The sequence below is a fragment of the Ranitomeya imitator genome, chromosome 8 (genome assembly GCF_032444005.1).
Source record: "Ranitomeya imitator isolate aRanImi1 chromosome 8, aRanImi1.pri, whole genome shotgun sequence".
Classification (NCBI taxonomy): Eukaryota; Metazoa; Chordata; class Amphibia; order Anura; family Dendrobatidae; genus Ranitomeya; species Ranitomeya imitator.
The window spans coordinates 55,381,738-55,398,877 of record NC_091289.1 but is presented as its reverse complement, the minus strand read 5'-3'; the positions used below and the strand labels follow the sequence as shown (position 1 = coordinate 55,398,877).

General features: G+C 43.4%; 1 protein-coding gene across 4 annotated transcripts in view; it reads left to right on the top strand.

The window, feature by feature from the left end:
* The first annotated feature begins 231 nt into the window (after positions 1-231).
* The window catches only part of HMGXB4 (HMG-box containing 4), a 40,206-nt gene continuing 23,297 nt past the window's right edge, over positions 232-17,140 (top strand). Inside the window, exons 1-4 of one of the 4 annotated variants that reach the window (XM_069736945.1) lie at positions 240-447; positions 7,428-7,505; positions 7,629-7,723; positions 8,017-8,165. In XM_069736945.1, the coding sequence (XP_069593046.1) occupies positions 8,124-8,165 (42 nt within the window). In that variant the 5' untranslated portion in view covers positions 240-447; positions 7,428-7,505; positions 7,629-7,723; positions 8,017-8,123. Of the gene's footprint in view, positions 448-7,427; positions 7,506-7,628; positions 7,724-8,016; positions 8,166-17,140 lie in introns of all 4 variants that reach the window. The other 3 variants (XM_069736943.1, XM_069736944.1, XM_069736946.1) reach the window with 3 other exon arrangements.

The following is a 17,140-nucleotide window of genomic DNA, read 5'->3' as shown; positions in this document are numbered from 1 at the left end:
CACAGCGCTCACAGCCACCAGTGCAGACAGAGCGCAGCAGTCAGAGTCCTCCTGGCTCCGCCGCCGCCGCCGCTCGTTATTATTATTATTACTGGTTTTATTCTTTTTGTCTTGTCTGTTTACAGGGGCGGGAGATAAACAGCCGTCCAATCAGGACCCGCAGTGTAGCCTGACTGACCAATCAGACGCCCGTCTCTTACCCGTTGTTCGCGGTGTAACGTCATGACGCTTGTACGTGCGTGGCTCGGTTTGTCTCCTCCATGATGGCGGGAAGCCGGAGGAGCTCAGCGGAATGAAGCCGGTTGACAGGGTACAGAAGTGGGGAGAGAGCAGTGTCTGCGGCGGGAGGGTCTCGGGGATGCGTCTCCGCCCCTGCGCGGGTGTGCTGTGATGCTGACCCCACTGCACGGTGTCCGGAGCGGAGGTGACAGCGGCGCTGCCTGACAGGTACTCACCATGGGGATGGATGGAGCTCCGTGCCCTGTGGATCAGCATCTACCCACACCAGTGTGCACGGAACGGTGCGGGCGGGACAAGTCCCGGGATCATCACATAGATCTGCAGATATGATGTATACATGGATGTATAGAAATGGGTGTGTGTATGTATGTGTGTATATATAATGTGTGTATATGTATATATAATGTGTGTATATGTATATATAATGTGCGTATATGTATATATAATGTGCATATGTATGTATGTATAATGTGTGTATATGTATATATAATGTGAATATGTATGTATATATAATGTGCATATGTGTGTATATATAATGTGTGTATATGTATATATAATGTGTGTATATGTATATATAATGTGCATATGTATGTATGTATAATGTGTGTATATGTATATATAATGTGCATATGTATGTGTGTATAATGTGTGTATATGTATATATAATGTGCATATGTATGTGTGTATATATAATGTGTGTATATGTATATATAATGTGCATATGTATGTGTGTATATGTATGTATAATGTGTGTATATGTATATATAATGTGCATATGTATGTATGTATAATGTGTGTATATGTATATATAATGTGCATATGTATGTATATATAATGTGTGTATATGTATATATAATGTGCATATGTATGTGTGTATATGTATGTATAATGTGTGTATATGTATATATAATGTGCATATGTATGTATGTATAATGTGTGTATATGTATATATAATGTGCATATGTATGTGTGTATATGTATATATAATGTGTGTATATGTATATATAATGTGCATATGTATGTGTGTATATGTATATATAATGTGTGTATATGTATATATAATGTGCATATGTATGTATGTATATATAATGTGTGTATATGTATAATGTGCATATGTATGTGTGTATATATAATGTGTGTATATGTATATATAATGTGCATATGTATGTATATATAATGTGTGTATATGTATATATAATGTGCATATGTATGTGTGTATATATAATGTGTGTGTATATGTATATATAATGTGCATATGTATGTATAATGTGTGTATATGTATATATAATGTGCATATGTATGTGTGTATATATAATGTGTGTATATGTATATATAATGTGTGTATATGTATATATAATGTGTGTATATGTATATATAATGTGTGTATATGTATATATAATGTGTGTATATGTATATATAATGTGCATATGTGTGTGTATATATAATGTGTGTATATGTATATATAATGTGCATATGTATGTGTGTATATATAATGTGTGTATATGTATATATAATGTGCATATGTATGTGTGTGTATATATAATGTGTGTATATGTATATATAATGTGTGTATATGTATATATAATGTGCGTATGTATATATGTGTGTATATGTATATATAATGTGCGTATGTATGTATAATGTGTGTGTATATGTATATATAATGTGCATATGTATGTGTGTATATATAATGTGTGTATATGTATATATAATGTGTGTATATGTATATATAATGTGCATATGTGTGTGTATATATAATGTGTGTATATGTATATATAATGTGCATATGTATAATGTGTGTATATGTATATATAATGTGCATATGTATGTGTGTATATATAATGTGTGTATATGTATATATAATGTGCATATGTATGTGTGTATATATAATGTGTGTATATGTATATATAATGTGCATATGTATGTATGTGTATATATAGTGTGTATATGTATATATAATGTGCATATGTATGTGTGTGTATATGTATATATAATGTGCATATGTATGTATGTGTGTATATGTGTATATATAATGTGCATATGTATGTGTGTATATATAATGTGTGTATATGAATATATAATGTGTGTATATGTATATATAATGTGCATATGTATGTATGTATATATAATGTGTGTATATGTATATATAATGTGCATATGTATGTGTGTATAATGTGTGTATATGTATATATAATGTGCATATGTATGTGTGTATATATAATGTGTGTGTGTATATAATATAAACTACATGCATGAATGTGTAGATATGGGTGTGTGTGTGTATATGTATATATATATATATATATATAACACACACACACACACACACACACACTATACACTCTGTGAAATGTTGCATGGAAAAATAACCACATCAAGGAACTGATGTACTGATTTTTTTTGTTTTTATTATTTTATTTTTTTTTGTCCAGTTTTGTCATCAGTGCGGGTTCTGTTCATTTCTGCAAATAAATCCCACGTTTCTTCTTCCCAATAACAGTAAATAACTATTGTCTAGTTTTGTTTCACTACAGTTGGGCCTGGATTCATTATTGTTGCTGTTTCTGCAATATTCTGGAGTAATTTTTCCTTTTTTTTAATTTGCGCCTCATTCTTTACACATTTGCACCACTTGTAAGTTGTCTTTCTTTAAGTCTTTATTTTTTTCCATGACAACTTTTCGTATCCATGTGTTTTAGGCTGTGTGCTCACGATGTGGAATTGGTGCGGATCCGCAGCGGATTTTTCCGCACTGTGATTTACAGTGCAATGTAAATCAATTTGAAAAAAAAAATGCTGCGCTAATGGTGCGGAAAAATCTGCATGAAAACCACTGCGGATCAAAAGAAGTAGCATATTACTACTTTTGTCGGGAACTGCAGCGTTTCTGACCCCTTCCATAATAGAAATCCGCAGAAATTCTGCATCAAAACCGCACAAAATCCGCATAAAGGCTGCTGCAAAACCGCACCTGCGGTTTCTGCCAGGAGAGAGTTTTATAAGTTTTTCCCTAATAAGAAGAAAAGAAAAAAGTATTTCCACTTTCTCCTAACAGACCGTGAAAAACAGACTGCGCAATAATGGCATCCCAGTGCTGTCTGATTTATTTTTTTTTTCTGCTCACCCATACAGGTCCTTCTCAAAAAATTAGCATATAGTGTTAAATTTCATTATTTACCATAATGTAATGATTACAATTAAACTTTCATATATTATAGATTCATTATCCACCAACTGAAATTTGTCAGGTCTTTTATTGTTTTAATACTGATGATTTTGGCATACAACTCCTGATAACCCAAAAAACCTGTCTCAATAAATTAGCATATTTCACCCATAATAATAATAATAATTTTATTTATATAGCGCCAACATATTCCGCAGCGCTTTACAAATTATAGAGGGGACTTGTACAGACAATAGACATTACAGCATAACAGAAATACAGTTCAAAACAGATACCAGGAGGAGTGAGGGCCCTGCTCGCAAGCTTACAAACTATGACCCATCCAGTCAAATAAAAGTGTTACAAACAAAAAAACCAACAAATAATAATGTTCAGTTATGCACTCAATACTTGGTCGGGAATCCTTTGGCAGAAATGACTGCTTCAATGCGGCGTGGCATGGAGGCAATCAGCCTGTGACACTGCTGAGATGTTATGGAGGCCCAGGATGCTTCAATAGCGGCCTTAAGCTCATCCAGAGTGTTGGGTCTTGCGTCTCTCAACTTTCTCTTCACAATATCCCACAGATTCTCTATGGGGTTCAGGTCAGGAGAGTTGGCAGGCCAATTGAGCACAGTAATACCATGGTCAGTAAACCATTTACCAGTGGTTTTGGCACTGTGAGCAGGTGCCAGGTCGTGCTGAAAAATGAAATCTTCATCTCCATAAAGCATTTCAGCCGATGGAAGCATGAAGTGCTCCAAAATCTCCTGATAGCTAGCTGCATTGACCCTGCCCTTGATGAAACACAGTGGACCAACACCAGCAGCTGACATGGCACCCCACACCATCACTGACTGTGGGTACTTGACACTGGACTTCAGGCATTTTGGCATTTCCTTCTCCCCAGTCTTCCTCCAGACTCTGGCACCTTGATTTCCGAATGACATGCAAAATTTGCTTTCATCAGAAAAAAGTACTTGGGACCACTTAGCAACAGTCCAGTGCTGCTTCTCTGTAGCTCAAAAGTGGCTTTACCTGGGGAATGCGGCACCTGTAGCCCATTTCCTGCACACGCCTGTGCACGGTGGCTCTGGATGTTTCCACACCAGACTCAGTCCACTGCTTCCTCAGGTTCCCCAAGGTCTGGAATCGGTCCTTCTCCACAATCTTCCTCAGGGTCCGGTCTCCTCTTCTCGTTGTACAGCGTTTTCTGCCACATTGTTTCCTTCCAACAGACTTACCATTGAGGTGCCTTGATACAGCACTCTGGGAACAGCCTATTTGTTGAGAAATTTCTTTCTGGGTCTTACCCTCTTGCTTGAGGGTGTCAATGATGGCCTTCTTGACATCTGTCAGGTCGCTAGTCTTACCCATGATGGGGGTTTTGAGTAATGAACCAGGCAGGGAGTTTATAAAAGCCTCAGGTATCTTTTGCATGTGTTTAGAGTTAATTAGTTGATTCAGAAGATTAGGGTAATAGGTCGTTTAGAGAACCTTTTCTTGATATGCTAATTTATTGAGACAGGTTTTTTGGGTTATCAGGAGTTGTATGCCAAAATCATCAGTATTAAAACAATAAAAGACCTGACAAATTTCAGTTGGTGGATAATGAATCTATAATATATGAAAGTTTAATTGTAATCATTACATTATGGTAAATAATGAAATTTAACACTATATGCTAATTTTTTGAGAAGGACCTGTAGAATGTGATTGGTAAGTTTGATCTGAATTTGGATCATCATCATCAGACGTGTCTACATGATTGTGCACTGACCACTCGGTCTGCGAAGAATCGTGGGCACCTGAACAGCCCTACAGAACCATCATAGGTACGAGTACGATGCCTGAAAATATGGAGAGCGCTCATACGGGAAAAACTGAACTGGGAATGAGCCCTTAGACCGACTCAGGAAACATTTACCAAATGTTTTTTTTCTTTTGGATCATCTCATTTCAGTCTGCCTGGAACAAGGTTTCAAATTGGTGTAATTTTATGATTTTTTTTTTTTTTTAAGAATTTCTGATTTTTTGACAATTACAAATAAAAAGTCACAAGAACTAGCTAAAGACAAAAACATGGGCCGTGCTCTGCAAAAAAAAAAGGCATACAAACCCTAAAGACTATAATAGCTACTTGTTCTGGCATTGTAAAACATTGCTAGAAGAAGAAATGTGGGTGTCTGAATGAGGCCTTACTGTGAAAGCGGCAGATAACGCCCAGAGAGGTCCTAATTTACAGCGCCACGCCATCATTTCAGTGGAGTTTTAGGCCACTTCTCAAGTGTAGTGTACTGGTATCTGACATGGAAGATGGCCGTACACTACAGTCCTTCACATCATCTTTCTGTCCCCCAATATCATCTGTTGGGTGAGATTTGCACCAAAATGAAATCGATGGGTTTTCCAGATTTACAACATTTTGTGCCATAGGCGTCCTGTGTGTTCAAATAAGAAAATCTCAGTTACATTCCGCAGCGCTGCCTTTTCATCACTACCCCCCTAGTCCTTGTTAACAGTCTACAGCAGTGATGTCACGTCTACAAACCATCACCGCTGCAGCCAGTCACTGGACTCTGTTCATGTGCCATCTTCATCAGTGAACCCGCTGAACCCAGTGATTGGCTGCAGAGTTCACTGACTGGTTGTGATGTCACCGCCGCAACCTGTCAAACAAGAAGGGCAGTGCTAAAATGGCATTGAGTTAGTAACACTTAAACAACTAATATTGTGTTACATGCCCAAAGTGTATGAAAAACGGCACACAAGATGAGGACTTTATATGTTAGGCCATGTTCACGCGTTCAGTATTTTACATCAGTAATCGGTCCACTCCTGATTTTGGCTTAGAATCAGGAAAAGTATAATAGAAACACGGCACCACTCCTGCATTTATCACCCTCTCCTGGTTTTGGCTTACAAACGCTGATGTAAAATACTGAACGTGTGAACGTGGCTTGCAGCAGTTTCTTCTTCCTTAAAGGGAACCTGTCACCCCCAAAATCGCAGATGAGCTAAGCCCACCGGCATCAGGGGCATATCTACAGCATTCTGGAATGCTGTAGATAAGCCCCCAATGTATCCTGAAAGAAGAGAAAAAGAGGTTAGATTATACTCGCCCAGGGGCGGACGGTCCTGGGGCGGACGGTCCTGGTCCGGTTCTGGTCCGATGGGCGTCGCGGTCCGGTCCAGCGCCTCCCATCTTCATTGGATGACGTCCTCTTCTTGTCTTCACGCTCTGGCGCAGGCGTACTTTGTCTGCTCTGTCGAGGGCAGAGCAAAGTACTGCAGTGCGCAGGCGTCGGGAAAGGTCAGAGAGGCCCGGCACCTGCGCACTGCAGTACTTTGCTCTGCCCTCAACAGGACAGACAAAGTGCGCCGGAGCCGCAACGTGAAGACAAGAAGAGGACATCATCGTATGAAGATGGGAGGCGCTGGACCGGACCGCAGCGGGACTGCCCCTGGGTGAGTATAATCTAACCTCTTTTCTCATCTTTCAGATTACATCGGGGGCTTATCTACAGCATTACAGAATGCTGTAGATAAGCCCCTGATGCCGGTGGGCTTACCTCACCTTTGATTTTGGGGGTGACAGGTTCCCTTTTAAACAATTTTGGAAAAATAGAAGCTGCTGTTAATATACAGTATATTACACATTGTATAACTTCTAAATGCTTCATAATTGATGCAGAAGATGCAAAAAAAGGTCTAATACACACAATGAGGGCATAGTATGTTCCCAACTTTTTTCAGTGCAATCTGTCATTTGTGGACATTTTGCTTTCTGGGTCTGGATCTTCTGGATCAGTCTGATTTGATATTGCCTATGGGTGCCATCACACATGCAGTGACTAAATACTGTTCAGGCGGGTGCCTGTGTGTATAAATGTAGCAGCCAAGTAATTCATTTTATAAATTGTAAACAACATATATCTGCACAATCAATTTTATAAATGTCTTTTGTTTTAGAACATCAACAACCGCTGTTTGCTAATGAGTCTACTTTTCCATTTTACAGGCTCTCAAGATTTTCCCAAGATACTTGCTGCTTCTTGTCGAAGTGAAGACTTGACAATGGCATACAGTGACAGTAGAGGTAGGAATAGATTATTTTCCTGGAGTACCATGATCATCAGAGCACTGTGAAGATGTAGTCGTTCTTACATGTACGTGTCCCCATTGCTGGAGTTCAGTAGTTTCTTTTACCTCCATTTTCCAGATTTTGCATAAGCGCAGAAGGAGACGAGAGTCGGGAATAATGAGCACCATTTTGTCTCCAGTATTAACAGGATACTAGAGCTGTATCAGTGACAGGTGTGTTCCCCATATACAGGGAGGCACCACACTGGCTTGCTTATAAAGGGTATTTCCATTGCCCAGCGTCAGTGCTGTGCCTCCAGTCCATCCACATTCCCCATTTACTGCAGCATGACCCCACTTACAAAGAATGACTCTTTAAAGGGGCTTTTTCTTATCAGATTCCTGTTGACATGTCAGTGTAAGTTGGTAAAGAGTTCACATGAAATAATAAACACAGTTATGACTAAGAAGATGGGTGAACTCCCTTGTATTAAAGTGTTTTATTTTTCTGCGTTGATCACTTTTAGATAGTTTAGATCTAGAACGTGGGATCGATGATGTGAGCTTGGCTGCCGGTAGGAGCCAGCGTGAGAAAAAACGTTCATATAAAGATCTACTCCGACAGGAAGAAGAGATGGCAGAGCAAGTGCGCAAATCTTCAAAGAAGAAATCAAAGGTGAGAAGATGCATTGTCCTGCTTCCTTCTGGACAAGATCTAAGGCTACACACAATGTCTTTTCCTGGTTGGTATGCTCTGTAACCCATCAGAAGATGTGTTAAATAAATGCTCAAAAGAATGAACATATGCATTTATATGTAACAACCACTCCCCGTTCATACGTTCGGTGTTTTCAGTTTCTCTTAACCGCATCAGCTTTCCAAAGAAGCCAAGCAGTTAAAGTGGTGACCAGACCGTCCTCCCTGCGGCCTCCACTATTTCATGCAATTTGAGTAAAAAAAAAAAATGCCGGCGGCAAAGATGTTTCACAACCTGCTCAGAAAATGATCGATCTGGCATATGGTAAATTATGGAAAAGGGTCTGTGGAAACATTGTATTTCTTCACAGACACAAGTTATATACCGTATATACTCGAGTATAAGCCGAGATTTTCAGCCAAAATTTTTGGGCTGAAAGTGCCCCTCTCGGCTTATACTCGAGTCACGGTAGCGGTGGGGTCGGCGGGTGAGGGGGAGAGGGCGCTGAGGTATACTTACCTAGTCCCAGCGATCCTGGCGCTCCCCCTGCCGTCCCACGGTCTTCTGTGCTGCAGTTCTTCCCCTCTTCAGCGGTCACGTGGGACCGCTCATTAGAGAAATGAATAGGCGGCTCCACCTCCCATAGGGGTGGAGCCGCCTATTCATTTCTCTAATCAGCGGTGCCGGTGACCGCTGATAGAGGAAGAGGCTGCAGCACAGAAGACCGTGGGACGGCAGGGGGAGCGCCAGGATCGCTGGGACTAGGTAAGTATGTCATATTCACCTGTCCACGTTCCAGCCGCCGGGCGCCGCTCCATCTTCCCGGCGTCTATCTGCACTGACTGTGCAGGTCAGAGGGCGCGATGACGCATATAGTGTGCGCGGCGCCCTCTGCCTGATCAGTCAGAGCGGAGAGACGCCGGGACCGGACGCTGGGAGCTGCAAGCAAGAGAGGTGAGTATGGCTTTTTTTTTTTTTTTTTATTGCAGCAGCGGCCATGGCACAGATTTATGTGGAGCATCTATGGGGCAATATGAATGGTGCAGAGCACTGTATGGGGCACAGCTATGGGACAAAAATGAACGGTGCAGAGCATATATGGGGCACAGATATGGGGGCAGTATGAACGGTGCAGAGCATATATGGGGCACAGATATGGGGGCAGTATGAACGGTGCAGAGCATATATGGGGCACAGATATGGGGGCAATATGAACGGTGCAGAGCATATATGGGGCACAGATATGGGGCAAAATGAACGGTGCAGAGCACTATATGGGGCACAGATATGGGGCAATATGAACAGTGCAGAGCACTATATGGCACAGCTATGGGGAAATAATAATCTTTCTCCTTCGCCTCATTGGGGGACACAGGACTGTGGGTGTATGCTTCTGCCGCCAGGAGGCTGACACTAAGTAGACATAAAAAAAGTTAGCTCCTCCTCCGTCGTATACACCCTGACACTGGCTACCAGAGAATCCAGTTCTTGCTTAGTGTCTGAAGGAGGCACACCTCTGGGTCCCGGATCCTCGGACCCTTATTTCTTTCAACTTCATATGGATTGAGAGGGGCGACGGATCCTTTTGAGGGTCCGATCTCCCCAAACCAGCAACGGGCAAGCACGTGCGAGTATCTCCACGTATCCTTTCCCGCGACGTGGGATTGCACTCCGGACTTGGCCCTGACCACCCTAAGGTATTTAAGACCATAGGCTGTACAGGTGCTCTCTGATGTCCGTGTGATCCCCCTGATTTCTACACCTAGGTTCTGCTGTGGTGTTAGAGGGGTGGTGGACGGTCCCTCTCCTTTTCCCAAAGGTGGAAAATGGAGCTAGGGTTAACACAGAGTCATATTCTCTGCCCTCCCCCGCTAGCCCTCTTTTCTCAGAGGGTTCAGCTTGCAAAAATAGGGGACGGATAGGAAAGGGGCTCCTGATGCAAGTGATTTTTACCTCTTAGGCAGCTCCGGGCGTCCCTGCGCCGATCGGCGCCAGGTAAAGAGCGGCTCTGCAGTCTCCCTTCAGCGCTGCGGCTTGTCGGGCGCTAGTCGGCGCCGCAGCAGTACAATGCGGCCGGCGCCGCGGCCTTTCAGGGGCTCCAGGCTCCGGCCTGGCGTCCCGGGTGCTCTTCCGGGTCATTCTGGCCCGGCTTCCACCCAGAACAGACTGCGCTGTGAGGCTCCGCCCCCTCCGGCGCGTTTACTTCCGGTCCGCCCTCTCCTCTCCATGCTGGGGAAAATCGAGGTCCCGGCTTCGGCCTACTACAGGCCGCTCCAACGCTGCAATCATGGCGTTTCCGCCCCCTGAAGACAGCTGGGGATCAAGGCGGCACATTTTGTGTTCGGTTCCACACTGCAACACAGGACTGGGGTAAGTGCTTCCCCCTCCAGCCTGACAGCTGAAGCACTGTTGTTTTTCCCTGTCTAAAGCCCTGGGTATAGCTTTTACAGAATCACTGTCTAGATAGGTCAAGTCTCACACGGTCCTATATACCGTTTGTGTAGCTTGCCGTGCTGCCCTCCCGTATGCCCAGAGCAATCGTCTCTGTGAGGTCTGCGACTCTGAACGCGCTCAGGAGCCCCCCCGCGAGTTCCCCAGCAATCTCTCCAGCTCCGGCCCGTCACCCTAACTGAAGCAATCAAGTCCGTTCAGACCCCGGCGGTCAGGGCCTGCAGCCCATCTGTCTCAAAAGCCTTCGGCCTGCTGGGCCGCGCTCAAACTAGAGACGCGTGGAAAGCGAGTTCGCACAGCATCGCTCGGGCTATCTGGGGCTTCGGCACCCTGGAGGTCCGTATCTCGCTTGCCTTCCTCAGTAGAGGTGGAGAAGTTGAGACAGTCTAGGAGTCAGAAGTTTCCCTTAACTTTGAGGCTCCTGGGTTTCAGGAGTCTGTCGATAGCCTGATTGAGACTGTCAATTCAGTCCCTGGGGTTAGAAGATGAACTCGCCTTACCCTCTGATCACAAGGTCTCATTTAAGCGGGCCAAAAGGTCCCATAGGGTTTTCTCCTCTCTCCCCGAGTTTGAGGACCTGATTCGGAATCGGGAGCTCCCGGACAAGCTTTTTATCGGAGCAAAAAAAAAAAAAAAACCTTGCAGGCTAGGTATTCCTTTGCTACTGAGTTATGTAGTAAATGCGCAGAAGATCCCTCAGTAGATCCACCGGTGTCTCGTTTAGCCGCTAGCACTTTGCTATCTCTCCCTAAAGGCTTGTCCATTAAGGATCCTACGGATCGTCTTATAGAGAGCTTAACTAGTTCCATTTTTTGAGGCTTCAAGTTCAGCATTTTTTCCCTCTTTTGCAGCAACTTGGGTTACTAAGGCTATATTGTCTTGGTCAGAGTCTTTAACAAAGGCTCTTCAAGAAAGGGATTTGCCAGCAGAGCTGTCAGAAATATTTTTCTCAGATGCTCTTGCGGGTAGCTATCTGATCAATGCATCCTTTGATGCTGCAGACTGTACCTTCTTCTGCTGCGGCTAATGCAATTGCCATTAGAAGGACGCTCTGGTTAAGTACATGGGCCGATTCTACTTCTAAAAAAGTCTCTTTCAACCCTACCCTACCAGGGGGGTGGCTTATTCGAAAAAAAAAAAGAAAAAAAGCTGGATCAGCTTATCTCCAACTCCACAGGAGGGAAGAGCTAGCTTTCTCCTCAGCAGAGGATTAGATAGCCTTTGCGTTGCCAATTCCAGGCCCGCTTCAGATCCTTTCGTAATACTAGATGGGCTCCAGCATCGGGCTCTGCGGAGCAGGGTCGACCCAATCAGGATTGAGACAATCGAGTCTCCTATACGGCCCATCAAGGGGGAAAGATGCTTTCCCAGTCAACTATATCCAGAGAATCTAGGACTCAAAAGTGTTTGGAGACCTCCTCGGAGTGCCTCCAACAGATTAGGCGGAAGTCTACTTTTGTTTCTCCAGGTCTGGCTTTAAGTTATCCAGTGGGTGGGAGAGCTCGTATCTTCAGGTTACAAGATAGAGCTAGTCTGTCAGCCTTCTCCCCGGTTCTTTCCAGGTCCGGGTCCCACTGACAAGACCAGTACAATTCCATAGGGTCCCTTCGTCTCTGCGGGGTTATTTCTCCTGTTCCAAGAGTAGAAAGGTTTCAAGGATTTTATTCCAATCTTTTCGTAGTACCCAAAAAGGACGGAATAGTAAGACCCATTCTGGATCTGAAACGCTTAAACAGGTTTGTCCGCGTTCGTCACTTTCGGATGAAATCTCTCTGGTCAGTTATTGCCTCAATGGAAAAGGGAGAGTTATTGGCCTCAATAGACATTCAGGATGTCTGCCTACATATTCCCATTTTTTTTCTTCTCATCAGATTTCTCCGGTTCGCCCTTAACAACCTACACTTCTAGTTCACGGCTTTTCCCTTCGGGCTGGCCTTCGCTCCCAGGGTGTTCACGAAGGTCATGTTATCTGTGGTGTCCATTCTGCACTCTCGAAGGATAGTAGTCTTGCCTTATATAAACGATCCTCTGATCAAAGGACTGTCCTTTCAGGCTTGCAAGTAAAAGGGCCAGCTTGTTCTAGACTCCCTTTCTTGTCTGGGTTGGCTAGTAAATTTAACCCCTTCATGACCCAGCCTATTTTGACCTTAAAGACCTTGCCGTTTTTTGCAATTCTGACCAGTGTCCCTTTATGAGGTAATAACTCAGGAACGCTTCAACGGATCCTAGCGGTTCTGAGATTGTTTTTTCGTGACATATTGGGCTTCATGTTAGTGGTAAATTTAGGTCAATAAATTCTACGTTTATTTGTGATAAAAACGGAAATTTGGCGAAAATTTTGAAAATTTCGCAATTTTCACATTTTGAATTTTTATTCTGTTAAACCAGAGAGATATGTGACACAAAATAGTTAATAAATAACATTTCCCACATGTTTACTTTACATCAGCACAATTTTGGAAACAAAATTTTTTTTTGTTAGGAAGTTATAAGGGTTAAAATTTGACCAGCGATTTGTCATTTTTACAACGAAATTTACAAAACCATTTTTTTTAGGGACCACCTCACATTTGAAGTCAGTTTGAGGGGTCTATATGGCTGAAAATACCCAAAAGTGACACCATTCTAAAAACTGCACCCCTCAAGGTACTCAAAACCACATTCAAGAAGTTTATTAACCCTTCAGGTGCTTCACAGCAGCAGAAGCAACATGGAAGGAAAAAATGAACATTTAACTTTTTAGTCACAAATTATCTTTTAGCAACAATTTTTTTATTTTCCCAATAGTAAAAGGAGAAACTGAACCACGAAAGTTGTTGTGCAATTTGTCCTGAGTACGCTGATACCTCATATGTGGGGATAAACCACTGTTTGGGCGCACGGCAGGGCTTGGAAGGGAAGGAGCGCCATTTGACTTTTTGAATCAAAAATTGTCTCCACTCTTTAGTGGACACCATGTCACGTTTGGAGAGCCCCCGTGTGCCTAAAAATTGGAGCTCCCCCACAAGTGACCCCATTTTGGAAACTAGACCCCCCAAGGAACTTATTTAGATGCCTAGTGAGCACTTTAAACCCTCAGGTGCTTCACAAATTGATCTGTAAAAATGAAAAAGTACTTTTTTTTCACAAAAAAATTCTTTTCGCCTCAATTTTTTTCATTTTCACATGGGCAGTAGGATAAAATGGATCATAAAATTTGTTGGGCAATTTCTTCCGAGTACGCCGATACCTCATATGTGGGGGTAAACCACTGTTTGGGTACACGGCAGGGCTCGGAAGGGAAGGCGCGCCATTTGACTTTTTGAATGGAAAATTAGCTCCAATTGTTAGCGGACACCATGTCGCGTTTGGAGAGCCCCTGTGTGCTTATGCATTGGAGCTCCCCCACAAGTGACCCCATTTTGGAAACTAGACCCCCCAAGGAACTTATCTAGATGCATATTGAGCACTTTAAACCCCCAGGTGCTTCACAGAAGTTTATAACGCAGAGCCATGAAAATAAAAAATAATTTTTCTTTCCTCAAAAATGATTTTTTAGCCTGGAATTTCCTATTTTGCCAAGGATAATAGGAGAAATTGGACCCCAAATATTGTTGTCCAGTTTGTCCTGAGTACGCTGATACCCCATATGTGGGGGTAAACCACTGTTTGGGCGCACGGCAGGGCTCGGAAGGGATGGCACGCCATTTGGCTTTTTAAATGGAAAATTAGCTCCAATCATTAGCGGACACCATGGCACGTTTGGAGAGCCCCTGTGTGCCTAAACATTGGAGATCCCCCAGAAATGACCCCATTTTGGAAACTAGACCCCCAAAGGAACTAATCTAGATGTGTGGTGAGGACTTTGAACCCCCAAGTGCTTCACAGAAGTTTATAACGCAGAGCCATGAAAATAAAAAAAAAAAATTATTTTCTCAAAAATTATCTTTTAGCCTGCAATTTTTTATTTTACAAAGGGTAACAGGAGAAATTTGACCCCAAAAGTTGTTGTCCAGTTTCTCCTGAGTACGCTGATACCCCATATGTGGGGGTAAACCACTGTTTGGGCACATGCCGGGGCTCGGAAGTGAAGTAGTGACATTTTGAAATGCAGACTTTGATGGAATGCTCTGTGGGCGTCACGTTGCGTTTGCAGAGCCCCTGATGTGGCTTAACAGTAGAAACCCCCCACAAGTGACCCCATTTTGGAAACTAGACCCCGAAAGGAACTTATCTAGATGTGTGGTGAGCACTTTGAACCCCCAAGTGCTTCATAGAAGTTTATAATGCAGAGCCGTGAAAATAATAAATACGTTTTCTTTCCTCAAAAATAATTATTTAGCCCAGAATTTTTTAATTTTCCCAAGGGTAACAGGAGAAATTTGACCCCAATATTTGTTGTCCAGTTTCTCCTGAGTACGGTGATACCCCATATGTGGGGGTAAACTACTGTTTGGGCACATGCCGGGGCTCGGAATTCAAGTAGTGACGTTTTGAAATGCAGACTTTGATGGAATGCTCTGCGGGCGTCACGTTGCGTTTGCAGAGCCCCTGATGTGCCTAAACAGTAGAAACCCCCCACAAGTGACCCCATTTTGGAAACTAGACCCCGAAAGGAACTTATCTAGATGTGTGGTGAGCACTTTGAACCCCCAAGTGCTTCATAGAAGTTTATAATGCAGAGCCGTGAAAATAATAAATACGTTTTCTTTCCTCAAAAATAATTATTTAGCCCAGAATTTTTTATTTTCCCAAGGGTTACAGGAGAAATTGGACCCCAAAAGTTGTTGTCCGGTTTCTCCTGAGTACGCTGATACCCCATGTGTGGGGGTAAACCACTGTTTGGGCACACGTCGGGGCTCAGAAGGGAAGTAGTGACTTTTGAAATGCAGACTTTTATGGAATGGTCTGCGGGCGTCACATTGCGTTTGCAGAGCCCCTGGTGTGCCTAAACAGTAGAAACCCCACACAAGTGACCCCATTTTAGAAACTAGACCCCCCCAAGGAACTTATCTAGATATGTGGTGAGCACTTTGAACCCCCAAGTGCTTCACAGACGTTTACAACACAGAGCCGTGAAAATAAAAAATCATTTTTCTTTCCTCAAAAATGATGTTTTAGCAAGCATTTCTTTATTTTCACAAGGGTAACAGGAGAAATTGGACCCCAGTAATTGTTGCGCAGTTTGTCCTGAGTATGCTGGTACCCCATATGTGGGGGTAAACCACTGTTTGGGCACACGTCGGGGCTCTGAAGTGAGGGAGCACCATTTGACTTTTTGAATACAAGATTGGCTGGAATTAATGGTGGCGCCATGTTGCGTTTGGAGACCCCTGATGTGCCTAAACAGTGGAAACCCCTCAATTCTAACTCCAACACTAACCCCCCCACACCCCTAACCCTTATCCCAACTGTAGCCGTAACCCTAATCACAACCCTAACCCCAACACACCCGTAACCCCAACACACCCCTAACCCTAACCACAACCCTAATTCCAACCGAACCCTAACCCTAAGGCTATGTGCCAACGTTGCGGATTCGTATGAGATTTTTCAGCACCATTTTTGAAAAATCCGCGGGTAAAAGGCACTGCGTTTTACCTGCGGATTTACCGCGGATTTCCAGTGTTTTTTGTCCAGATTTCACCTGCGGATTCCTATTGAGGAACAGGTGTAAAACGCTGCGGAATCCGCACAAAGAATTGACATGCTGCGGAAAGTACAACGCAGCGTTCCCGCGCGGTATTTTCCGCACCATGGGCACAGCGGATTTGGCTTTCCATATGTTTACATGGTACTGTAAACCTGATGGAACTCTGCTGCGGATCCGCAGCGGCCAATCCGCACCGTGTGCACATAGCCTAATTCTAAAGGTATGTGCACACGCTGCGGAAAACGCTGTGGATCCGCAGCAGTTTCCCATGAGTTTACAGTTCAATGCAAACCTATGGAAAACAAAAATCGCTGTACACATGCTGCAGAAAAACTGCACGGAAACGCAGCGGTTTACATTCCGCAGCATGTCACTTCTTTCTGCGGATTCCGCAGCGGTTTTACAACTGCTCCAATAGAAAATCGCTGTTGTAAAACCGCATTGAAATGCGCAGAAAAAACATGGTAAATCCGCCATAAATCCGCAGCGGTTTAGCACTGCGGATTTATCAAATCCGCAGCGGAAAAATCCGCAGAGGAACAGAATACGTGTGCACATACCGAAACCCTAACCCTACCCCTAACCCTAGCCCTAACCCTACCCCTAACCCTAACCCTAACCCTAGTTCTTACCCCAACCTTAGTGGAAAAAAAAATATATATTTTTTTTATTGTCCCTACCTATGGGGGTGACAAAGGGGGGGGGGGGGGGTCATTTACGGTACTTTTTTTTTTTATTTTGATCACTGAGATATAGCCTATCTCAGTGATCAAAATTCACTCTGGAACGAATCTGCCGGCCGGCAGATTCGGCGGGCGCACTGCACATGCGCCCGCCATTTTGGAAGATGGCGGCGCCCAGGAAAGAAGAC